The 25,845-nt window shown below is 34.0% G+C and overlaps 2 protein-coding genes across 8 annotated transcripts in view; both read left to right on the top strand.

Moving 5' to 3' along the window:
- The first annotated feature begins 257 nt into the window (after positions 1-257).
- Positions 258-14,096, top strand: GCP4 (GAMMA-TUBULIN COMPLEX PROTEIN 4). Of its 6 annotated transcripts, none has more exons than XM_088856125.1 (17): positions 429-942; positions 1,462-1,750; positions 2,347-2,483; positions 3,252-3,350; positions 4,163-4,238; positions 4,420-4,543; positions 6,571-6,843; positions 7,523-7,603; positions 7,673-7,756; positions 8,075-8,161; positions 9,841-9,896; positions 10,038-10,226; positions 10,407-10,632; positions 11,844-11,932; positions 12,186-12,339; positions 13,676-13,798; positions 13,895-14,096. In XM_088856125.1, the coding sequence occupies exons 3-17, from the start codon at positions 2,351-2,353 to the stop codon at positions 13,958-13,960; spliced, it is 1,860 nt and encodes a 619-aa protein (XP_088712251.1). In that variant the 5' UTR covers positions 429-942; positions 1,462-1,750; positions 2,347-2,350; the 3' UTR covers positions 13,961-14,096. The 6 variants fall into 6 exon arrangements, with proteins under 6 accessions (XP_006837402.1, XP_020519264.1, XP_088712249.1 ...); XM_088856124.1 differs by having other exon boundaries at positions 7,661-7,756; XM_006837339.4 differs by lacking the exon at positions 4,163-4,238 and having other exon boundaries at positions 258-942.
- A 10,174-nt stretch (positions 14,097-24,270) lies between these two features.
- The window catches only part of LOC18428304 (transducin family protein / WD-40 repeat family protein), a 37,670-nt gene continuing 36,095 nt past the window's right edge, over positions 24,271-25,845 (top strand). For both annotated transcript variants that reach the window (XM_088856120.1, XM_006837340.4), the window contains exons 1-2: positions 24,271-24,570; positions 24,674-25,138. In XM_088856120.1, the coding sequence (XP_088712246.1) occupies positions 24,801-25,138 (338 nt within the window). In that variant the 5' untranslated portion in view covers positions 24,271-24,570; positions 24,674-24,800. The remainder of the gene's footprint in view (positions 24,571-24,673; positions 25,139-25,845) is intronic.

Raw genomic sequence — 25,845 nt, 5'->3', positions numbered from 1 at the left:
ACATTTTTTGATACTATTTGAAGGTAGGCTCTAATTTGATTACACCCTAAATTTAATACCTTGGGTGTGTCACAAAGTCCGGTAAAGCTTATTTTAAAATTTGTGCATGATCAATAGAATAAATGCAACCATCTAATTTCACATTCAATAGTTAATATTAATTGTGACCACTTTGTATAGTTAAGATTAATTGTGACCACTTTGTAAGAAAGATAAATGATCTCATTATATATTGTTTCACAAAAAATGGCTAGAATAGTTTTTGTCCGAAGGAGCAAATGAACAGTTTGCTCTTAGTGGAGAATGAATTTATCTGGCTATAGGTAATTCCGGCCCGTGCGAGGGCAGTATCAAAACTTTGGCGGCACTTCATTTGTCCGCCAAAATAATTTCGACTTCACTCTTCTTTTCTTTCTCCTTAGCCCTTTAAGATCGAGTCACAATGAGAGCACATATTCTGCGACTACAAAGAATTTGAATTGCCTTCGGATTTTGATCCATTGATCATCAATAAGAAGCCGAAACCCTAAATGTCAAAGAGACTAATTGCACTAGGGCACGATCTGCACCTTTTGTTTGGTCCATCAATGTGAATTTGAGTGTTCTTTTACCGTTGTTCCTTTGAGTGGAACTTCGAGCTTTAAAATATGTTAGGTCGCCGTGTATTTGTATGAAATGTGTTGCAGACACTGGATTTACACTTGAATCTCTTGTTTCTCCTTGGTAATTTTGAAGAATAATTGGTCACAGAAGTGTGGATTTGGTTTCGAAGATGCTTCATGAAGTCCTTCTCGCTCTGCTGGGGTACACTGGAGATTTCATCGTTGATGAGATGGAAAATGCAAACCCTAGCTCAGGTTGCTTGTCTCGGGATTCTGATGTTGCAGAGGAATGTACTTTCAGTCTTGCTCCTGATATTACTTTCATCACAACCTCTCAAAGGTACGACAATATACATTTAGATCAATACTTTTGTGTATCACAATCTCAAATGATTTATGGCAACTGATTATTTTTAAGTGAGAAATGGTTGAATTGCAGTTCTCTCTCTTTTTCTTTTTAGTCTTTTGATTCTTTATAATAGTGGGTGGGGAGAACTGCTGTTGTACTTATATTACTGCACATATATCTGGTATTTGAAAGTTCCAATAAATGGAGTGAACAAAATATGTTTGAAAGTGGTATTCTTCACGATTTCGATCAATTGAAAGGAATGAGTTAACTTGTCTAATATTTATTGTGTGCGTGCAAACGAATCACTTGTTGGTTGTTTTCTTAGATCATACATAACAATTTTGTGTATGATCATTAATACCATTGAATTGAGAGTTTGTTGTTTTGTATATTTTATATGCCTGGTCCAGTGAATGGGGTACTCCTCTAGTGAATCTCACAATACTTATCAAAAGAAGGCTATTGAAGCTAGCAATTGTGTGCTGAAGTGAGTGTTTTTCATTGCAGGGATGTTCTTGAGAGGCTTATTCCTTTAGGATTCTACTACAGAGAACTTGACCGTTTTGCTACAAAGTCCCGCAACCTTAGCTGGATAAGGTTGATGCATGATGATCCTCAACCACATGTCTCCAATTCGAAAGGAAAAAGTAAACAACCAAGCGTCTATCGCAGGGCCTTGGCAAATGGCATTTTGGAAATTTTGTCTGTTTATAGATCTGCAGTTCTCCAGATTGAACAGACATTGTTGTCTGATCCTGTTCCCATTTTAGCAACTGTCGCTGAAGGCTTCAATAAGGTTGGTAGTAAGTTCATTAAGACTAAATGCTCTCCAGCTATTCTATTTTTTTCTTACTCTTCCCTTTTACGACTTATTAGATATTAGGTTTAGTGGTCAATATAGTAGTCAGGGGTAGATTAATCCCCTTAATTCGGGTTAGATTCATTAACTCACTTTTTTAACTATTCATTCACTGTCTTTTGTTCTGCCACCCTAACCATGTGTAGAAAGACAGACTTGGGAAATGATTTAGCCACCGACATGTTGGGTGGAGTACTGAAAAAAGGGAGGCCAATTCTGCCCCTTTCCAGTCATTTTCATTTATAGAAGGAACACATTATCATCAGCTTTCTCAATAATTGGTTCCTTCTCTGTGTTCTGTTTCTTTATCATAATGATATTTTTGTGTGTTTCTCATTTAGGGCATGATTTGTTGTTTGCTATAGATCATCTTGTTTTGTCATGTTCTCTTTTGAATTATGAATATTGATGTGGAACATTGTCATTTAGAAATAGTTACTTTCCAGTATGGTTTTACGTTTGTCCTTAAATGGTTTAGGTGGAACCATGTTCTTATTACTTTTGAGATGGTTTTGTGACTTGGTTCTCTTTAGTTTCATGTGTTGTTGCCACCACTTCATGAACTTATTTTGGAGGTTGAGCGTGGTGATATCCGCGGAGGACAACTTCTTAACTTATTACATAAACGATGTCATTGTGGAGTGCCTGAATTGCAAGCTTGCATCCAAAGGTACATTCAGAATTTTTTTACTTTTATCAAGTGATTAAGAATGTCTACAAGCTGCAGACTCATTTGAAGTCTTGGAAATGTGGGATACAGTTTCCTGAATCCTGAAACTCTATTTGATTTATTCTTGTCTTAAATTTACGTGGTTTTCTTTTATAAGTAGCTTGAGAACATCTCAAGTTTGTTTTATTTGTATTCCTAAAAGTGCACCAAGGACTTCATCATTGTCCGTCTATGCTGAGCGACCATCTTCTAATTCCAATCTAGGTTCTAAAGGAAGTTTGATTTATATGAAAGAAGCTGTGCCATCTAAAGAGTTGCATATTAAGGCCATGGGACAGCTCATCCCTCATGTATTGCTATACAACAAATAACTATCACCTAATTTATTGGTGATATTGATTCATCATGGTCATCTTGGAACCTTGTTAAATATTCATTCCTAAGAAATGTAATGTGGGGTAATGATATCTGTTTGCCGTCACCTGATGGTAGTAAATCCGATAGCTTCATAAAGGAAATCTGGTAGCATAGAATTTGAAAACCTTTTATATCAATAACATTGAATCACAATTCCATTGTTAAAGCCGATAACTTCATAAAGAGAATCTGGTAGCATAGAATTTGAAAACCTTTTATATTAATAACAATGTATCACAATTCCATTGTTAAATTGACTCTTTAAATTTTAAATCCCATCTTTAGATTACAATGTGGCATGTTCTAAAAGCTCCATCTCTAGATTAAAATGTGGCATGTTCTAAAATGCAGGCTACTATGGCATGGACACCAGGTTATGTATCACCAACTATCAGCTTGGATGGTTCATGGGATTCTGCAGGATCCATATGGGGAGTTCTTTATCCGAAGGTAGCAGATACATTTTCGAGTAGCTTATTTTACAAAATGGACTTAACCTCATCCATTTCCGTGTAAAACTTGGAACACTGTACGACAGGATATTTGCTTCAGTTACATTCGGTTGTTTTTTGTGGCGAGTTAAAACATATTAGATTTCTAAATGTTCCATGGAATTGATGGGAGTAGCATTTGTAGAATTAGGCTTAAATTTTGCAAGCTATCTTTGGATTCTGCAAGTCGTAAGTGATTTCATTGTTAGAGACAGTTCACTGGTTGATGGAAATATTTTTATTAAAAAAGAATGTTGTGTTGCAATATTCCGACATGGTCTAGCTAATATTACTGTCAATTGACATGCAAAGACAGATTTTTTTTTTATTTGTTGTAATCATGCAAATACTGATTGTTGTCATTCTTTTTCAATTAAAAACCTGCACGGACATTGTTGCCACTCTAATCATCATTTATTCTTATTTTTGAATTACTTTTGAACTTAAAATTTCATTTCGCAAGCATGTTTTATGAAGTAGGAATCGGCTCAAGGCTAGGTGGTCAGGGTGGCGGTGTGCCACAATGTGACGTCTTGGGTTCCATTCTTGCCACGGGTAGGGGGATTACTTCCCTGCTGAATCACCCAAAAAAAAAAAAGCATGTTCAAGGAAGTCATTTGACTATTGGGTTGGTGTCTTCTTGATATAAAGCTCATGAAAATGAAAAATTTCTGTGGCATTTCAATATTGTTCAGAATTGCACATGGAGTGACAATTTGCATCCTTGAAACTCCTTCATTTATTTATTTTCTTTCTTGGGTAATTCAGCAGTTGGTTTCAAACTTGGGAGGTTCTGTTGCGATTGTCAACAACTTAAAACTACTTTTGTAATAGTGAAGCTGAACTTGTAAGTTTTAAAATTATGAGTTGGTTTAAGCTTTTAAAGCTGGGTACTGTTTCGTAGTATCATACTTCATTGCTCATTTTCAATGTGGCATTTGCACAACTTTTATTCCAAATAATTTATATGACATCTGCATCTTGCATTTCATTTTATCATACACTATACGAATTTGCTAATTTTGTAGACAGCAAGATAAGGAGTTTGAACACTCTTCAAGCCATTCAGATCCCCTGTATAAAAAATTGGCACATAAATCACTTGAAGATGGCTCTATAACAGACTGGCACATGGGATTCCATGTGTTTTTGGTATGGATCTTTGACCTTGATCATGGGAATTTTTCTACATTTACGCATTTGCTTACTGAATGCTGCATTTCTATTCAAGTAATATATGATATCTTATTATAATTGTTGCATTTTATTGTATTGTGCAACAATACAACACACCATGCGCAATAATACACAATGCAAATTTTATTGTACTGTGAGTTTGTCATTGTAAATTCTCAAGAAATTTGTGCACAATTTAGTGGAATATCTCCAGTAGTTTGGCATTTTCTGGAGATTTCACTTGACTTCAAATTTCAGTAGGTTCATAATCCTGATTCTGTCTATGCTTTTACAAACTTTAGAATGTCAATTATTTTATGTTTTCCATCTTCTTGTTGATGCTGTGTTGAAAGGCTTTGTTAAAGCAATCCTGAAATCTTGCATTGTTTATTTCTTTGAATCGTATATTACTATTGACTTGTGTTAGAGCATATTGCAAAAGTTCCCTCAGAGTTCCCAAGAAAAGCAAAAGTTCCCCCAGAGTTCCCAAGAAAAGCAAAATTTCGATAACTTCCTTATGAACTACCTAGTTGAGAAAGCAATGGGACTTGTGTAATTGCACTCTAGAATGGTTTGGCCACACTCTTGTTCATTTTTAAGAGGTGTGAAGTTTTTCGTGACAAATTTAACAAGCCCCCTCGTCAGTATTTTTAGATGCATGATGTTGTTGGCAGTATAAATAAGAAATCGGGGTATTGTTTCCAAAGAATCATGATGATGTGGTTGATGGAAAACTGATTTTTAACAATTTCCACTAGATGTCCTTATGTTTTTTGCTCTTTCGTTATTGAGTTCGAGATGAGGGCATTTAATGCATCATCCCAAGTGAGGAGAGAAAATTATGGAAATATTAGAACAGATTGTTTTTTTGAAATTGATGAGAAATTTTTACTTCTCTACTGGCCAAGTTTGAAACATTTCACATAACGTTTTGGAAGTGTTGAGCATTTCTGCTTGGGACATCTTTTCATGAATTGAAACTATAACAAAGACCCATGGTTAGGTGAACTTGCTTTCAATGGAATTTGTGCTACATCTTTTCATGAATTGAAACTATAACAAAGACCCATAGTTAGGTGAACTTGCTTTCAATGGAATTTGTGCTAGTTCCCGCACTTCAGATTATTAACTCAATATAGTAATATCGATGACCACTTTTGTCAAAAGGTTGCCTGGACATTTGGAAGTATGGCTAGCCCCATATTAGATGCTAGCTGTAGCTTGGCTTGACTTGGTTTTCCAAGTGCAAGGGTGTAAGTGTATTATATCATTATCTGAAGCTACTTGCAAAAAGCTAACATTCATGATACACAGTTTAGGTATCTCTCTTGTACATTTTGCCGTGTTCACAGAATATTTGATGCTGCTTATATAACCAGTCTTTGCACTTATGTTCTTTCCTAGAAAAATACTTGGATCGTGGCTGTCGTCTTTCTAGTACAACACATCTAGCTTCTTATTCTTACCACTCTATTCCTTGAACATCTCCTTGCCAATTTCTCCATAGAACCTTGCCAAGACTGCTTTGCTTCTTATTAACTATTGTTCTTTGATAGCTATCTAGTAGAGGTCTCGAGCATTTGTTCCCCTTCTTCCTGTCCGAGACTGCCATTACTTAGGATAGATCCAAGTCATTGATACTGCCTACCTTTTTGGCTCGTTGTTAGCTCCATTTCATAGATGAAGTTCTTTCCATGGCAGATTTATTCAAATTCATGTGTTTATGGAATTCATCTCGGAAAATAATACTTGATTTATTTTTGTTCCCTGTTACTGTAATTTCCCTTTGATTGACTAGGGAAATGTCCCCTTCACATGGCTGCAATGTTCTTTCCCCCGTACATAGCTGATTATTTTCTTTTAGTATTTTAAAGGTCTAAAGATGGATGCCAGATTTACTTTCTTCCTCTTCTAATGACCAATATGGATGTTCGTGATTTTCGAATGTTGCACGACTTTTGGTTGTGAATTTCATGGATGTTATTCAATGGTGAGATCTGCAGGAGATGTTACCAGAGTACATCCATATGCGTGTTGCGGAATCTATTCTTTTTGCCGGTAAAGCAATAAGAGTACTACGTAACCCGAGCCCTGCTTTTCAAAGTCAAAATAATGCTCTCTATCAGCTCATTCAAAGAGGCCCTTTCAGAATTCGTGGGGCAATGGAACGTTTTGCTGGTCAGAAGGAAATCTCTACAGACACTCAATTGATTGAAGAAGAACTACTTCCACAATCTGAGGCGGATAAAATTGATTGCATGCTTCAGGAGTTGAAGGTTGTACTCCTTTCTTAATCCTCATTTCATGCAAAGTTTCTTGCTACTGTTGCTTCTTTGTCATGTTTAATTAGAACTAGTCTACAAGTATTCTGCTGTGACTCATGCATGCAGGCAGGGGCTCGTAATTAATTACTTATTGACTCAAATAATGATATTAAAGGAAAATTTACTTCTTAGTGGCAGGGGGACTGGCCTTATGAGAAAAACTAGAACATGGGCATTTCCATTTTAAAAGTCAAAGACTTATCACTTGTTCTGGTGATATTGGACATACTTATCCTGTTTCCTTTGTAGAAATGTTTTTCCTTTTGGTTATGAAGAAGGAAGGAATTTTTGGTCTTTTCAGAAACATATTTCCTTTTGCCTATTCATGAATTCCAATATTAGATTGCACAAGAAATCATTGGCACTTCCATGATGGCAGCTTCCAGATTCAAGCAGAAGGGTGAGATTAGTGGGTCGATTCATTATAAACTGCTTATGATCCTAGAAACGTTGAAGTAGTTTTAGGGAGTGGATTGACATCTGTAGGCCTTGGGCCATTTGTGCTATTGAAATTGTGTAATCCTTCATGTCGTTTGAGGTGTTGTTGACCGTTAGTTGCAAGTGAACTGGAATCTTATTTGTTTTCTGAATGTGCCTGGTACCTTAAATATTTGTTGCTCTTGGCATGCAGGCAGCAGCTGAGTTCCACAAGAGGTCCTTCGAGAATGTTGTGAATTCAATTCGTATAATTGCAGCCAACCACCTTTGGCAGGTAATGGAGAAATGGAACCTAGCCATTCTCATTTTTGTACCTATTTATCCTCTGAAGTTCTGGTTGCAGCTGGTGGTTGTAAGAGCGGATTTGAATGGCCACTTGAAGGCCCTGAAGGATTATTTTCTTCTTGCAAAGGGAGATTTCTTTCAGGTAAAGATGTTGTTTAACTGAAAATATTGAGGTCTTGGTGACCTGTTGTTTCTGGTAATCATAATTCCATGGCAGCTATTAATAGGTAGCTCAGAAGTTTAATCGTTTTGACTCAGGGTTTTTAAATAAAAGAAAATATAGTTGGATTGCCATAGTTTTTAAAAATTCTTGCTGACAATGTGAAATATGAAGGTTTTGTCCGAAAATATTTCTTACGAGCATGTTTTCTGGTAATATTCATCACAAAGCAATATGAAAAAGCATATCTTAATGGGATGTTCTCTATGTAATATGAGCCACTTGATAAACTGCCTGCAGTGTTTTCTTGAGGAGAGCAGACAGTTGATGACTTTGCCACCTCGCCATTCAACTGCAGAGGCTGACCTTAAAATTCCTTTTCAGCAGGTAAAGTGCATTACTTACTGATGGTATGTGTTAGAGCTTGCCCTAGCAGCCATGGGGGTTACCACCTGTACTTTGTGGCTGTCGTACATCCTGCCTATCAAGGAATAATGTTGAGCAAGAATACTTAGGAAGTTATATAAATTATAAAATGACTAGTCCAGTTAACGTTTTTGTCTGGTTGAGCTTCCATTGATGAGTTTTGGATCATTATAGGGGTGGCAACGGGTCGGGTTGGGTCCTGGTTTGGCCATACTTGGACCCAACCCACCGGGTCCAATTTTTGGACCCATACGCGGACCCGGGTCACGTCTACCCATTGGGTTCAGGTCCATTGCCACCCCTAGATGGTTATTGGGTTAAGTTTAGGTTCTAATTCTTGGCTGATGTAGTATGTGGATTGTATACTTAAAAAGGAATTTTTACCACAATTATTTTATGTTCCATATTGGTGATCGTATATTCCTTCCAAATTATGTTTGGAGAAGGATGAAATGGAACATTATAGTTCTCATATATACCTTCTACACAAATGAATCCAAATGTTGTTTCCGTAATTAATATACCATATCAAAATTAAAAAATTAGTTGATTTCCATGTTACGGCCTTTTTCCATTCTTAATTAAAAATCAAAATTTAGAAGACATTTCGTTTACTAGATAACTGTTGTGGTTGCATTCCAAAACCATCGCAAAGTCCTATGTACTAATCTTTTGCACTTTGGCTGGGGTCTCAAATGCATTTGACATGAACACCCTCCATGGCTTCATCATTTTGACCAATCATAAAAAGGAAATGAATTCCTTGTTTTGACTCGTGTAAAAGTCATGCCCCTCAGTCCATTCTGCATACTGGGGCTCATTTTGCAACTAGCCCTCTCAACCAGCCATAAGGTATGGATGATTTTATTTTTTTAGTGTCAATAGTACTTAAACTACATGTCCACATGTATTTGTCAGATAATTCAAGATTGTAGTCATTTTAGGAGATCCATGGACATGAGGTTCACATCCATCAATGTTTGATGGTAATTTTTGAATTAACTGATCAGGCTTGTTATGTAGTCCCTGCATTTTTTCCTGGTATGTCAATTTTCAAGAATCAACTTTAGCAAAACAGTCAAATGGAATGCACTTTTAATCTTTGTTTAGTAACTATATGTTTCCAAACTTTTACCATGTCATTATCTTTGCAGAACATCTTTACTTGAGGAATTCCCATGTGCTCTTCATGGCAATGGCTATAGAAAGTATCTCATAAAAGCTATTTAAGAATCTAATTATTTAAGCACTTTATGTGCATGATCCATAGTCTTTAATGCTATACGTAAAAGGATCATAATAATCAATGTAAATATTGTTGGCCATAATCTCTCACAATCATAGCTATGTGGAAACCAAAAAAAAAAGAAAAGGTCTCGGCGCATCATGTCTTTTATAGATTGATTTGTTCACTCATTTTATCAGCTGCATACTGAAGGATAATGTAGTGGGCACCCTCAATGCTTTTCTGTAGCGCATATGGTGTGTCTTTCGGTGCATTTACTGCCATTTTAAAACCTTTCCAGTGTCATACTTGTCTCCTGGTTCTTTTCCAATCTTCTATCTTGTATTTGTTGTGCAGTGAGTATAATTTTTATGATCAAAATAAGTGATATGGACGTGAAGTCATTTTCTTGCAGGCTGCAATCAAGACTATAGGGGATGATGATAGGTACTTTTCAAGAGTATCCCTAAGGTTAGTAAACTTTGAACTCAATCATCATTTGCTCTTGGTTGCCTAAATAGCATTTTGTTTTCAATTTTTTACGTAATGGAATTATTGTGTTATATAAACTTCCATAAGTGATATGTGCTTTATATTTCTACCATTTATTAGGATGCCAATTGCAGTCAAATCCTCTCAGATGGATATATCAAAGCTGAAATTAAGTGGTGATGGTGGTTCGGATTCCCTTTTGTTGGGGAGTGCTTTAGATCCTTCCCTTGATGGTTGGGATGCTATTGCCCTTGAATATTCTTTTGATTGGCCATTACAGCTATTCTTTACTCAGGAAGTGCTCGCAAAGTAAGTCTATGTGAATTGGTTAGAGCCATTTATCATTGACAACAATGCAAAGTGATATGTGATGTACATCTTTTTATTGCATAGTCGCAATACTTTCTTGTTCATTTCCCTGTTTCTTTGCATATTCCCAACTTATATATGGAAGCCTTTCTTCATATAGTATTTATGAGCATTTTCCAGGTATCGTAGACTCTTTCAGTACTTGATCAGGCTCAAGCGAACACAGATGGAATTGGAGAAAGCTTGGGCTGCTGCTATGCACCAGGATCACACAGATTTTGCTAATTATCGTAAAGAACGGTTGAAGTGTTTTAATTCTCGGCAGCGTCGACAAGGATCTAGCCCAATTTGGCGTGTTCGAGGGCACATGGCCTTTCTTATTACAAATTTGCAGTTCTACATTCAGGTTGGGCATTTAATGGTCATCCTGCATTCTTTTCCTTCAGTGAGGACTATTAATATCTTGTAAGAGGAGTATTGATATTTTCAGAGAGATTACTATTGATCTCAATACTTCTGAGATTTTTCTCGTATAGGGCATCATATTTGTTGGATTGTAGTAAGAGCAAATATGGATTTTCTTGGAATAGAGAACCTTGAGGAGCATATTTTCAAATATGAAAAATAGAAGATGATCTGAAGTAATTTTCATTTCATTTGCCATTCCATCATTACATCTTGTTGGACTGTATATTGTCCTTTCTTTCCTTTAGTGAAGGTTCTGCATAGGATAACATCTTATAAGCTTCATGCTCTATTACAATCTGGGAAACTATTTCCTATCACAATTGTTACTCATTTAGAACGCAAGTTTAATAATGATAAGAATGCAAATTTAATAATGTAGGAGTAGAAATGAGGAACTAATTAAGATTGATGGCCAAGAAATTCTTAAAAAGGGATTATGTTTTGATATCTTGGTTCAACAATCCCAGAGAATGGAGAGATTGAGGCATATGTCGCACATAGAATTAGAGTTGGGTGGGCAAAGTGGAGATGTGCATCTAGAGTATTATATGATAGCCACATACCAATGAAACTGAAGGAGAAGTTTTATAGGACGGCTGTAAGACCAGCAATGCTTAATGGGACAGAATGTTAGGCGGCCAAGAAACAACATGTCAATAGGATGAGTGTAGCGGAGATGATGATGTTGAGATGGATGAGTGGCAATGCAAGAAAGAATAAAATTAGAAATGAATATATCCAAGGGAATTTAGGGGTGGCTCCAGTAGATGAATACATGAGGGAAAGTAGACTTAGGTGCATCGGCCATGTGCAGCATAGACCTAATTCAGCACCGGTTAGGAGGGGCGATTTGGTTCAAGTGGAAGGCTTAAGAAAGGCAAAGGGAAAACCCAGAAGGACATGGATGGAAGTAGTGAGAAGAAATATTGTGACTTAATAGTCTGTCTAACGGTATGGACTTTTATAGAGCAGAATAGTAAAACAAGATTCATGTAGCCAACCCCAAATAGTTGGGATAAGGCTCGGATGACGACGACGATGATGAATTGGTACTCATTTACCATTCTTGTTTTGCATAAGATTAAAAACCCCTATAGTTTGTATTTTATAAATTGATGATCATATTTTTTATGAAATCTTTTGTTTCAGGTTGATGTCATTGAATCTCAGTGGAATCTGTTGCAAGAACGTGTTCAAGCTTCTCATGATTTCACAGAGCTTGTGGGCTTTCATCAAGAGTAAGGAAAATGAGATTGCTTCTTGTGAGTTTATTTGGCAAGTCACTGCCGTTTTCCTCGACATCCGAAGTTTTACTTCTCATGACTGGAAATATTTAATTGTACTTGTTTTTCAACATTTGAAAACTTTCCTTCTTAGCAAATTTGTTTTCTGATCTTGTGCTGCTATCAATACTGATATTACTCTTTGTTAAGCATCAGCAAATTAATAGTTTTCAAATGAGCTGCTGAGCTTCGGATATAATACATGCAGATATCTGTCAGCTTTGATATCTCAATCCTTTCTGGACATTGGGTCGGTCTCAAGGATACTGGATAGTATCATGAAGCTCTGCCTGCAGTTTTGCTGGAGCATTGAACGCCAAGAAACCAGTCCAACTACCTTGGATTTGGAACATATAAGTGAGGTAGGGACTTAGTAGGCCTGCCTAAGATGATTAATTTTTTAGTGTTGTCTTTCAACTAACGAATTCGTTGGGACTACTATTTTGGAATATGTGGAATTATTTTAGTTGGTTTATTTTTTCTGGATCTGAGTTGGTAAGGTTAGGGTATATATTTCTATTATCACCTTTAAGAAAGTTACTTTTTAGTTGCGAGATGGGGAAATGAACCCTGAACTGTGTCACAGTTGGACTCCAATCAGAAATTGGAAAACGTTTAGAGAATTTTGGAGATTGGCGCATAGCAATAACCCGTGATTTTTTCATTACCTTGGAGACCATGAGAAGCATTTGGGAAATGGGGAAAATGCCTGGAAACCAATGGACACAGAAGGTGTCTATGGGGAAAAAAATAGGAGAAACACAGTGACATAGGGGGTGGTAATTAAGACCCTGTTTCTACAGACCATTTATTAACAAATAACTCTGTTTACTCCTATGCCATTTAGGGATTGTACAAGGAAATAGCTTGGTCTGCTCTGCTGTTCCAGGATATGGGCCCTTTCTATTCCCCGGGTATTAGGAAAACACTCCAAAATGCTCTCTTCCCTTTAAACCAAGATTTTCTTTTGCAGTTATTTCCGAAGAACTCCATTTTTAATGGAATGGTTTTACTGTCAAAATGGAGCAGTGGACTTGGTTGATATTCACTTCCTACAAAATTGGAAAACTGGATCGTAGTAGTTCTCAATAAGCATTTCTTAGGGCATTAAGTTTTTTCCGACAAGCATTAATATTTGACATCAATATGGTTCATTCATGCTTGTCTATTGTTTTGAGCTAGATGTTGCTGTATTTCTGAATGAACCTTGAACAATTTGTCCCCCAATCTAATTGTTTGTACAAAGCAAAGTATCTCGAGTGATTTTTGTCCAAAATTGTCCACCAATCTAACTGTTTAAAAAAACTGAAAACCTATTTGCATTGCTTTCCTTTTAGACAATATGCTTTCCCTCGTGATTTTCATTCATTAAATGTTGGTTTTGTATTCAGTGTTGCCCAACTCTATTTGTTATCCTTTCTTCATAATCATTAAAAAAAGGAAATATATTTATGAAGATCTTTTGGTTCACAGTCTTCTAATGTTAAGCATGCAGCTTTTGCATGAGTAGATCAAATTGACATGCTCTTGTTTGAGGAATATGGTTGAATTATGCTTCACTTTTGTTTTTTACTGCTTTGATATTCATAATCCACCCCCCACAAAAAAGAAGAAGAAAAACACTTTGCCTTCCCCTGTAAATGTAGACTCTGTTGCTTAAACTGTTCTTTCATGGTATACTTTTCTATGGTATTTCAGGAATTTAATAAGAAATCGAATTCCCTGTACACTATTCTCCGTAGTAGCAAGATTGCAGGGAGCCAGCGGGCCCCCTTTTTGAGACAGTTCCTGCTACGCTTGAATTTCAACTCCTTTTTTGAGGTAACTGATTTCTCCATTTCTATCTTTAATTTCTTTTAACTTTGTTTTGTTTAAACAGGGAACCTTGATTCACTATGTTTGTGTTCTGAGCAACAGGCGACTGCAAAAGGGGTGCTGAACATTGTGAGATCACGCCCGACCCTTCCTGTCTCTCATCAGTGATCACGCCCGACCCTTCCTGTCTCTCATCAGTAAAGGAAAGTTCTGTAAATTTTATTCAATTATTTTTTTTCATGTGTCATTTGCCTTGTAAAAATTATTGGTATCCATTTATAGAATCACAGGGTTTTTTTGGCAATTTTATAGTTTATTTTTTATTTGTATTTTTATTTTTATTTTATTTTTATATTTTTGTGAAATGGCCCTGATTTTGAAGAAAGTGTCCCTTATTAGTCAAATGGATTTGAATATGGTACTCCAAGGCTTTATTACCAAGGTGAATACGTCTCTATTGGCCCCGTCTGTGTTCTCCAATGTCCAACCATTGTTAAAACTAAAAGGGCACGGTAGATGTAGCATTGGAATTTCTTTTAACAGAGTCCACATGTCTTGGTTATACTCTGCATGAAAGAAATATTAAACCTTTCTTTAATTTCTTGAGGAATGATCCTGTGTATTATAAATATAAATAGTTGGAGTCTGTCTAAATTTTGGACCATATATTCTTAAAATCTAAGAAAAGCACTATTGACGTGGACCAATATTTGAAAAATTGGCTGAGTTACTCGGGCTCGGGAAGTGGCTGAGCATGAGTTGTCTTGAGTTTTAGGTCTAACTCTAGGATATTAAAAAATAAATTATATATATATATATATATGATCCTATGAGACCCTCCTATACCCATATGTGTAGGATCTTAAAGGATCATCATTAAATTTGGCACAGATTTTAAAAAACGTAAAGTAGGTGTGATAATTTTTTTAGAGATTTATGTCAAATTTAATGGTGATCCTTTGGGATCCTACATACATAGCTGTGGGAGGGTCTCATAGGATCATTACTCTATATATACATAAGGAAAAGTAACCTTAAAATGTAAAATTATAGATTCACCTCAATCGGAAAGGCTGTTTTAATGTTGAAAAATCCTCTAATTGATCATCTCAATGTCAAGATGTATGAATATGAAAAACAAAAGTTTTTGAGTCCCATAAATAGTGCATCTTGTAACATTATCTAGACTGACTATTTTCAAGATTTTCATATGTCTATATATTTACTTGATTTTAACCATTTTTGGAATTTAAAATTTTTTAATTAGATATGAAAATAGATTTTAAGATAATTCTAAGAATTTTTTACAACAAAATTACATATTAAATTTGGATGTGCGTCTTAATTGGATTGCTTAAGGTTGCGGTTGCAATCCGATAGAAACCGCACCATATATATATGTATATGATCACATGCATTTGGAGTTATATATATGATCTCATGCATTTTATGATCGCATGCATTTGGAGTGTGAGAAATTGAATGGCCTTATGAAACGTTCAAAAAAAAATTGAATGGCCTTATGATCCCATCATGGCCAGAGAGAGAGAGAGAGGGAGACAGAGAGAGAATTTGAAATGGGACTGAGATCCCAGCATGTGGTGAAAGGATGGTTTTGAAAGCTAGAATCAGACCGGATGGTTTGGACTTTGGAGCTCTGGTTGAGGCCATTTTTTTGGTTTGTTTTGTGGACCAGGCTCGAAGGTTGCAACTCTCTCCGTCTTGGGGTTGATGGTTCAGCCTGGTTTCCATATAAACACGAGTGACGTGTTTAGATTTTCTTCAGAATAGAAGATTATTATGTGTTGGAAAAGTTGTTGGCCTCAGTTGATATGGATTTAAGAATTTATGTTGTGAAACTCATTTTAGATCACTGTAAAACATTGTAGATTACCCTCCTTTTCGCGCTTTATCCAAGAATTTTCAGCTTAAAAGATATTATGGTTTTGATCTTTATTATTCGAGCCTTATCTCAATTATTTGGATCGGAAAAAAAGGTTCCACAAGGTTTTCAAATAAGATAAAATTTGAAGTTAAAACTTTACATTTCTTTTTAGATACGCAATTAGTGCGCTTTTGATTATTCACTAGTGAAATTTCGGATTTTAAATCCATCTACTAGATGGATTTTGGAGGGTGGATGCACTAGAGTGGATTGCATTGCCTGATGCACCAAAACTATAGCCTTCATGTTTTTTGCGCCTCTACTTTAAAAAGATCATCAAATTGTCAAACCACCTCAACAAATTATTCAATCAACCAATTTAGCAATAAATGTGATATTTAAAAATAGGGTGGGGTTTGTATAGAGCCCAAGTTCTAAACAATCACAGTAAAGTGCACCGTCAAATAGTGTCAAGAAATGTGGTTTCCATACTATATATTTTTATGATAGCCTTAAAATATATTTTTATCTTTAATTATAAAATTTAAAGCTTTAAAAAATAGTGTAGATGGAGCAAATATATGAAAAGTTTAAAATCTTGAAAATTGACAGTCCAAAAATGCATTTCAAGATGCGCTATTTCCAAAACTTCAAATATTTTCTTTCTCATGTCCATGCATCTTAATGACGAGATGATCAATTTGAGGATATTCGAGCATCAAAAGAACCTCATACATTCTTGGACCAAGGGGGAAGCCATTGGAAATTTTTTGTAAAACCAAGGAAAGCACATGAAAATGTCTTTTGGACTTGTGAGCACGAGATGTCCATTTCACATTTCATTTATAGCTAGATTTGGTCATCAAAAACTTGCATCAACATTTGTTTTCTAGCTATGGTGATGGGGTTTTTATAATAATTTAAGGTCAAACAATGGCGGCCTTGACTTGACACCATTTTTTCTTCCTAAAATAACTTGATATTATTCACAGCATTTTATTTATTGTCAAATAAAACATTTGATTATTATTATTATTATTATTATTTTATTTTTTTATTATTATTATTATTATTATTATTATTATTATTACTATTACTATTACTATTACGATTACGATTGCGATTACGATTACGATTACTATTACTATTACTATTACTATTCTTACTATTACTATTATTACTATTACTATTAGTATTATTAATAATAATATTATTATTATTAAAAGCCCTCTAATTGATGATCCCGACATCATAATGTGTGAATATGGAATTTTTTTTTTTTTTTAGTCCCATAAATAGTACATCTTGCAACATATTATGTAGAACATACATTTTCAAGATTTTCATAAGTTTGTAAATCTACTTGATTTTCATATGTTTATCTAGACCGGACATGATATATATATATATATATATATATATATATATATATATATATATATATATATATATAGGAAAACTCTTCCCGACTTCTATAGGTGAAAATGAGCAGTGATTTCACCTACCCTCATTACCATCCAAACTTCATCGTACGGTCACAGTTGTTCGATAATATTTCAATTTTTATTTTTTTTTACAAGTAAAATTACTTGAAATTTGGAGTGTATGTACATCTTAGTGAGGCGCGCCTAATAAAAATATGAAGAAAAAAATTCGTAAAATATAATTTGACCAAAATACCCCCAAAAATAATCAGATCATTCTTATTAGGCCAAAAAAAAACTAAAAAATAAAACGCTATCGGACAACTGTGACCGCAAGTTTTGATGGTGATGAAGATATAACGAAATCACTATTCATTTTCGCCTATATGCATTTTATAGTATCTTCCATATATATATATATATATCTATTTATAAACAATTTACAAAACTGGAATATCCCAAAAGTCCCTACAAATGATATTTATTTTCAAGGACCTGTCCTGGTCCTACCTCACTTTTAACAGCCCATTGCTTTGTAGCATTTAAGACTTGATTTTTTGCTTCTTCGTCCATATAAAAATCCCACCATCCTCTAAGCCATCCAGTAAAACCACATATAATGGCTTTAGCAATTTCGTAGTTTTGATTTCCACTTGCTTTACATGCGGTGGCATACATAGTCATATGTTTCGTGAGATCGATAATTTGATTCTCAAACATTCCATCTATATTCCAATTTACTATAGATCGTCCTGAATATGAGACTGAGGTAGTAATGAGGTCATCTTCTAGAGATCTCCTTAATAGAAGCGATCCCAAAAAAGTGACCTACTTAACAAAAGGAGTCACTGCCCTTAAAAGGAGAAATCAGCCAAATCTATCAAGGAGATCCCTTTTAGGGATTCTCGACAATAAAAGTGACCTAACTGTATTGTCGGCAATGATACTCATTCTTATTTAAAGTTATCCTTCTTATCGGCAATAATGCTTCTTTTACAGAGCCTACTTTATTCAGTAGAAAACTGAACCAATTTGTACATTTATCTAATTAACATACCTAAAGTCGTTGTGACCCAAAGACCACCGTGAACTAGGAAGGCGGTAAGGTGCAGAGACTGTTTCCGGTTGACTCAAGGAAAGAAAACTAAGATAAATGGCAAATTTGTTTACAATACTATTAAATAGAACCGCTTCTGGTAGCTCTAGTAATAATACTCTATGAGTAAATAATAGAGAAGAAATAATAATAGATAATATTAATAAACAATTACAAAACTGGAATATCCCAAAAGTCCCTACAAATGATATTTATAATAGAGGAACATTTGAGTTTAAAAGCAGTTTTCCAATAAAAACAATTGAAGAAACTCTCTCAGTTATGGAAAACCAAGATAGTTTTCAACTCATTTCAACTAAAATGATTGCAGATCATATAAAAAGGGGTTATAACTATCTTCATATAGGTATTGTACAAATAGCAGTAAAACCATTAACTAGAGAAGGAGTAAATAATTCGATTTTACTCTGCCTAAGAGATAGTAGACATAGAAGATTCAGTGACTCCCTTTTAGGGATTGTTGAGTCGAGTGTCTGCAATGGACCTATATATTTCAACTGCTCTCCAAATTTTTCTGTGTCATTATCCAATCCAAATTTATTAAAAGTACTAACCCTTAACCTTAAAACTCAAGGTTTTGACATGGACCCTAGATCCCAGAAATTTGGCTTTTGTTTATAGAATTTGTTATAAGGTCATGAACACTCTTTGTCCTAATGCAAGATTAATGGATAAAAAGGGACAAACAATATTTTTTCAGCCAAATATGGAAAAATCCATTCTTGTCACGCTTAAAGCTATATGCTAGAAGCAATTAAACTTACCTGAAGATTAGTCTCTACAAACTGAGACTCGTTTACGTATTCCCGAAAATAAATAACCTGAACAAATAATTGAATATCCAAATGGAGAAATTGAAATTCAATTTCCATCCCTTAGAAGAACTAGATTGAGTATTCCAAATATTGTTTTAGCTCCTAGGCTGCATGCCAGGAATATTGTACCTTCAACTTATACACCTTTTAGAAGTTCGACTTCTTCAGTACCTCAATCTAACTATGAAAACTGATATGATGACAAAAATATGTTAGAAGGATTAAGAAAAAATGAAAAACAGGCACAACATCCTGTTTATACTGTAAATACTCCTAACTCTTCTCAGACTAAGCCCGATGAGCCAACCATGTCAGAATTCGATTTCGAAGTTCTAACAATTCAAACCCAAGATACGTTTGTCATAGATAAAGAATGGGTAAAAAGTGATTTTTTATCTGAATAAAATAAACAAATAAGAGAATGGTTCCTCAAAGAATTTAATGAAAGACTGAAAGAACCCTTTCATATTAAATTCAATAATTTTATGATACAACATAAAACAAATATAAATTTTTTTAAATGGCTTAGATATATCCTTAAAAAAGAAGGAGTAAAATACTTATAATTTCAGGTTAATACTGTCCAAAACACCTTTCAAACCTTTCATACAATTAAAGGATAAAGCATTGAAGCTATCCATCTTCCTGAAACTAATCTAAACTTAAAAGGAGAAAAACAATACATAAAAGCTTAACGTTTCAAAATTGGACCAAAAGATTCTGATAATCAGATGACTAAAAATTGAAGCCATACCCCATATAATAGACCAAAATAATTATACAAATCTATTCATACAGACTATAGGGAAACATACCAATAGAATAGAAAACGTCTTAAATAAAATAAAACCATAAAAAAAGAATGAAGATAAAGAAAAGAGTGCAGTTTTATTCAAACCGCCTCCAAGTATTGCTACAGGAAAATTTCACCTACAAAGAGTAAAAAGGAAAGAAGATAATAAAGAATTGGTAGATGAACTGATGAAAAGATATGAAAAATTAGATATTAAAAAAAAATCAAGTAATGTCCAAGTACTTCAATAAGATAAATTTTTTTTGATCTTGAAATATCTAAAATAGAATAAGCTTTTAAACCATAAAGCTTTGAGCTTAATAGGATTGACTATGGAAAAAAGATTAGTCTTGTAGCCCCAACAAGAATGTATTATCCTAAGCTCACTCCTGTAGATCTATAAATAGAAGTTGACCTCATTACTATCTCAGTCTCCTGTTCAGAACGATCTATAGTATATTGAAATATAGATGGAATGTCTGAAAATTAAATTCTCGATATCACGAAACATATGACTATGTATGCCACCGCATGTAAAGCAAGTAGAAATCAATACCACGAAATTGCTAAAGCCATTATATGTGGTTTTACTGGATGGCTTAGAGGATGGTGGGATTTTCATATGTACGAAGAAGCAAAAAATCAAATCTTAAATGCTACTAAGCAATAGGCTGTTAAAAGTGAGGTAGGAACATGACAGGTCCTTAAAAACATAGTTACTGCTGGAGATACAGTAAATACTTCAATATATATGATCGCACTTCACTTTGTGGGGAGTACGACTCTTTATCAGCCAGATCTGATGATCTACTTTCAAATATTCGTTGTCCAACTCTCTCACATTTCAAATGGTATAAAGAGGTATTTTATTCCAGACTGCGATCCAGAGAAGATAGTAAAGCTGACTATTGGAAAGAAAAATTCATTGTTTCCCTTCCTCATTTGTTTGGAGAAACGGTTAAGATAATATTGGAAAATAAGCATGGAGGAATTATTCCTTATTCTTTGTACACTGTTGGAGAATTATCAGCAGAAATATGTGCTGAATGACTTGTTTTATGCACAGACTTAAAATTGAAAAGACAATCGGAGAAACAAAAACTGACAAGAAAAAAAGAATTGGGAAATTTTTGTGAGCAATTCTGCTTTAATACAATACCTACTTCCAAGCCCTCTCACAAACAAAAATTTAGAGTCTCTACAGATTCTAGAAAGACAAAGTCTAGATATTCAAAAGAAAAGAAAAATATATTTCCTAAGAAATTCTTACAAGGTCACTCCTTTAAACAAAAGGGCAAAAAGGAAAATTTCAATTTGCTATAACTGTGGAAAAATAGGACACTATAAAAATAAATGTCATGTGAAAAATAAAATAAATGCTTTAGAAATAGGCATTGAAATAAAAAAGTAATTATTTGATATCCTCTTAATTAAAAAAGATGATTCTAAATAATCTTCTGACTCTGATGAAGAAATGCTCATCGTAGAGATGAATGATGGAGAATTGATTTTCTCCAGTTCAGATTCTGAAACAGATTATGAAGAGATAAATTGCCAGTGCAGCTTTTTGAAAGACCTAAACTTAAATACTTTTACTAAGGAAGAAAAATCTCATAATTGACCTAATTGATAAAATAAGTGACCCTGAGAAGAAAAAAAAACCTTAATTCATTATATCAACATGGCCAAAGAACCTTCAAGTTATCTTGTTCCTAAACCAACTCTTGTTCCTACTAATGAATATTACAACTTTAGTGATATTTTGAAAAGAGTTCAAAATAGAACTCAACACCAAAAAGAGCCTACAATTCATGATCTAAAAAATAAAATAAATGAGGTACGAAATGAACTGATAACTCTAAAAACTAGAGTACAAATTCTTGAAGTAGCAACCACTATAAATGAAAGTGGAAATGAGGATAAAAATTCTGAAAAATAATTTAATAATCTAATGCATGATTATAATCACAATATGCTACCACCCGAAGTGGAAGATACACTCCCAAAAGTAATAGACAATCCACAAACTTCCAATAACTGTAATATATTAAGAAAAATACAAGATTATAAATATGTAAGCCTCACGAATAAAGTGATAACCCAAATGTGGTTTACCATCATAAAGATAGTAGTACGAAATGAATTCACTTTTCGAACTACTGCTCTTATCGATTCATGAGCTGATCTAAACTGTATAAATGAAGGACTAGTTCCAACCAAATATTTCAGTAGAACAACCCAGGTTTTGAATACTGCTGATGGTAGTAAAATGATAATAAAATATAAACTATTCGATGCAGCAGTTACAATAATGGTGCATGCTTTAAATTTCCCTTTATAATGGTTAAAGGATTAAGCAAGCCTGTGATTCTAGGAACTCTCTTCTCAAACATGCTATATCCCATTAGAATTGATAATACTGGGATAAAAACGGATATTGAAGGATATGAAGTAAAATTTGACTTCATTGATAAACCAAGAATTCACGAAATAAACAGCCTCAAAAATAAGATTTTTACAAAAAAAATATTTATTTTTCATTTAAAAGAAGAAGTAAAGTATAAAACTATTGATGAAAAATTAAAATCTCCACAAATACAAAATAAAATCAATAACTTCAAAACAATATTAGAAAAAAAAGTTTGTGCAAAAATCCCTAACGCTTTTTGGAATATAAAGCAATACATTGTGGAACTTCCTTATGAACCAAGCTTTAAGGAACAGAAAATTCCAACTAAAGCCAAGCCAATGCAAATGAATAGCAGACTCATAGAAATTTGTAAAATTGAAATACAATAACTCCTTAAATAAGAATGAGTATCATTCATATTTGGCTGTATTCTTATTTAAGGCTGTAGCAACTTAAGCCAGGCCAATACAACTTCTAGAATAAAAGAGAGTCAATGAATAGAAAGATGACCTCATTATATATATATATATATATATATATATATATATATATATATAAGCGATCCAATGCAACAGTTGTGTTATAGTATTATGCAACGATACTTCTAGAAAACCATGTTTGTGGTATTTGTATAACATCAAATTTTGCATACACACTCTCTTCATCTCAATAATCTATACCCAAACAAAAAAAAAGTTCAATTTGAACCCTAGATATGGTCAAATGAGTCATCTCCAAAAACGAATATAGATCATTCATTTTGCGAATTTCAAGATCATAGTCCTTATAAACTCAAAATCATTTTTTTCATTTTGAATATTGTCCATCTAATGATAATAAAGCCATAAAAAAAAATTGAAAATGAAAAAATCATTCTAAAGCCTAGATCTACGCATCTCACCAAAATGAACGGCCTATGTTAATTGGGCTAAAAAAATACTTTATAGATTGTGTTTTCAATTTTTTATTTTTTTATAATTGTTCATTAGAATAAAAATAGTGTAACCGTGGCATGGAATCACTTCCCATACATATATATATATATATATATATATATATATATATATATATATATATATATATATATATATATATATATATATGTATGGGAAGTGATGTTGTATGGTAATATGATGCAACAACCTTAAAAAACCATGTTTGGGCAATTTGTTTAATCCAAATTTTAAAATATATACTATTTTCATTATAATGAACAATCATAAAAAAGAAAAATTTGAAAGCGCAACTTCAAAAATATTCTTTTAGCCTGATTAACATAGGCCGTCCATTTTGATAAGATACTTAGATCGAGGCCTTAGAATTATTTTTTCGTTTCCAAATTTTTTAGATGACTTTATTATCATTAGATAAACAATGTTCCATTTTGATAAGATACTTAAATCGAGGCTTTAGAATTATTTATTCGTTTCTAATTTTTTTAGATGACTTTATTATCATTAGATAAACAATAATCCATTTTGATAAGATACTTAGATCGAGGCATTAGAATTATTTTTTCGTTTCCAATTTTTTTAGATGACTTCTTTATTATTAGATGAACAATGTTAAAAAAGAAAAAAATGATTTTGGGTTTGTAAAGGCTAATATCTTGAAATTAACCAACTGAATGGTTTAGATTCGTTGTTGGATATGTTTTTTGGGATTGATTATTGAGATGAAGAGTGTATGCAAAATTTTGGGCCATACAGATACCACAAACATATTTTTCTATAAGTGTGGTTACATTATACTATGATACAACCGTTACATTAGATCGTTATCATATATATATATATATGAAATTTAATACCTAGGCTATTAAATTTCAAAATTTTTTGTACTAAGATTACATCTTACAATAGAGTTTGTTGGATTGTTTTGATGATGTCATAGCAACGTCGCCTTAAGGTTCATCCCCGTCCATCCATGGTTTGGACGGTGATAGAGGGAGAGCATGATGCTAAAATGACTTGGGAAGGGTGAACTTGATATTTTTGATATTTATTAAATATTTGATGGCACTTTTATTCTTTCACCCAAGATACAAGAGCAAGGAAATGTAACACGTCAAACGGATCCACTCGCTCCATTTTTCTCTGCATTTTCTGTCCTTCATCTCTGCAAAATTAGGGCACTGTTTGTTATCGGTTCTTGTTATAACCTGCAAAATTAGGGCACAGTTTCATATTTCTTGCGCCAGATCGACCACTTTTCTTTGAGGATTGAGGCTCGAAATAGTGATAGCTTTACTAGACTCGAAGAGCTTTACAAATTGATACCAGATCTGAACAAGGAAAGCACGGTTTCAAGTTTCGTGAAGTGGAGATCGTACTGGTAAGTAGGGAAACTAGGTTTGATAGTATACAGGAGCTTTCATAATCGGAAGGCACAACTGTCGTTTCCACTCCAGGTGCTGAGCTCTACAGATTGATTGCAGATCTGTATCGAGAGTCTTGGGATTGGGTTTTCGAAAGTGTGATTTCCACTGGTGAAGGGGAGCTTCAGGGAAGGAAGATCAAAATTAGGGTATACAGGGCTCTGGTTTCGATCAGTGGAGGGGAATCATGGCACGAGAATTGCCCAAAATGGAGGGTATCAAAGGGGCTCCTCGATCAGCTTTGGTTGCTTTCTCACCTGATAGTCCTTTCTTGGCGGCTGGAACCATGGCTGGAGCTGTTGATCTCTCATTCAGTTCTTCAGCGAATTTAGAGATATTTAAGCTGGACTTTGAATCAGATAAATGGGAGCTACCAGTTGTTGGAGAGTGCACCAGCAATGAGAGGTTTAATAGGCTTTCATGGGGAAATATTGGATCTGGTACGGAGGAGTACTCACTTGGTCTAATTGCTGGAGGCTTGGTTGATGGTTGTGTCAATTTATGGAATCCTTTATCCCTTATCAGGTATTCTTTATTCTAGGATTTGGGTTTTTTGTTTCAGATTTTGCTAGTGTAATGAAATGATTTTTGTCTGAGTTTGGGGGTTTCATCTCTGATAATGTGGTTTTCAATACTTGGTCTCTTTGTTGGGATTTTCCACTTTCAGTCGGGTGTATTGGTGGAGTTCTGTTTAGTTTGGAGGGTTAATGTGAATTTAAATTTTGTGTAGTTTGATTTTGTTTGATATATGGATTTCCCCAAGAATATTTTGGTAAGTTTGTAATTTACTCTAAATTATGCAAATTTTATAAATTTTGAGAATGCAGTCTCTGACTGTGACCGATTTATAAGATGTAGTATTTGTCTCCATGTGGCTAATCCTTTTTTTTTTTTTTTGGGTTACTTATAACTTCCAGTAAACTTGTGTACATGCATAACATGATACATGGATGGACAATTGTGTGATAATGCACACTAAATCTTAATTATTCAAATCCATACAGATACATATGTATTTGTATAGAGAGGAAGTATGTATTTTTGTAGAATTAACGGTTTTTCCCGTGCTTGTGTGTGTGTATTATTTTTCATATTTGTTGTATTAAAGGATGCTTGGTGCTATGTTTGATCATAAAGATTAAATACGTGCATTGAATTTTATATAAGACAAAAAAGGAACCTTTGTTGTGTTCACTTATAATAACATTCAATCCCTGACATATGACTTGATA

Source organism: Amborella trichopoda, chromosome 13 (genome assembly GCF_054954075.1).
Source record: "Amborella trichopoda isolate Santa Cruz 75 chromosome 13, AtrichopodaSantaCruz75HAP2 v2.0, whole genome shotgun sequence".
In the NCBI taxonomy this organism is placed as follows: domain Eukaryota; kingdom Viridiplantae; phylum Streptophyta; class Magnoliopsida; order Amborellales; family Amborellaceae; genus Amborella; species Amborella trichopoda.
The sequence above is the reverse complement of the archived record's forward strand: the minus strand, read 5'-3'. Positions and strand labels throughout refer to the sequence as shown.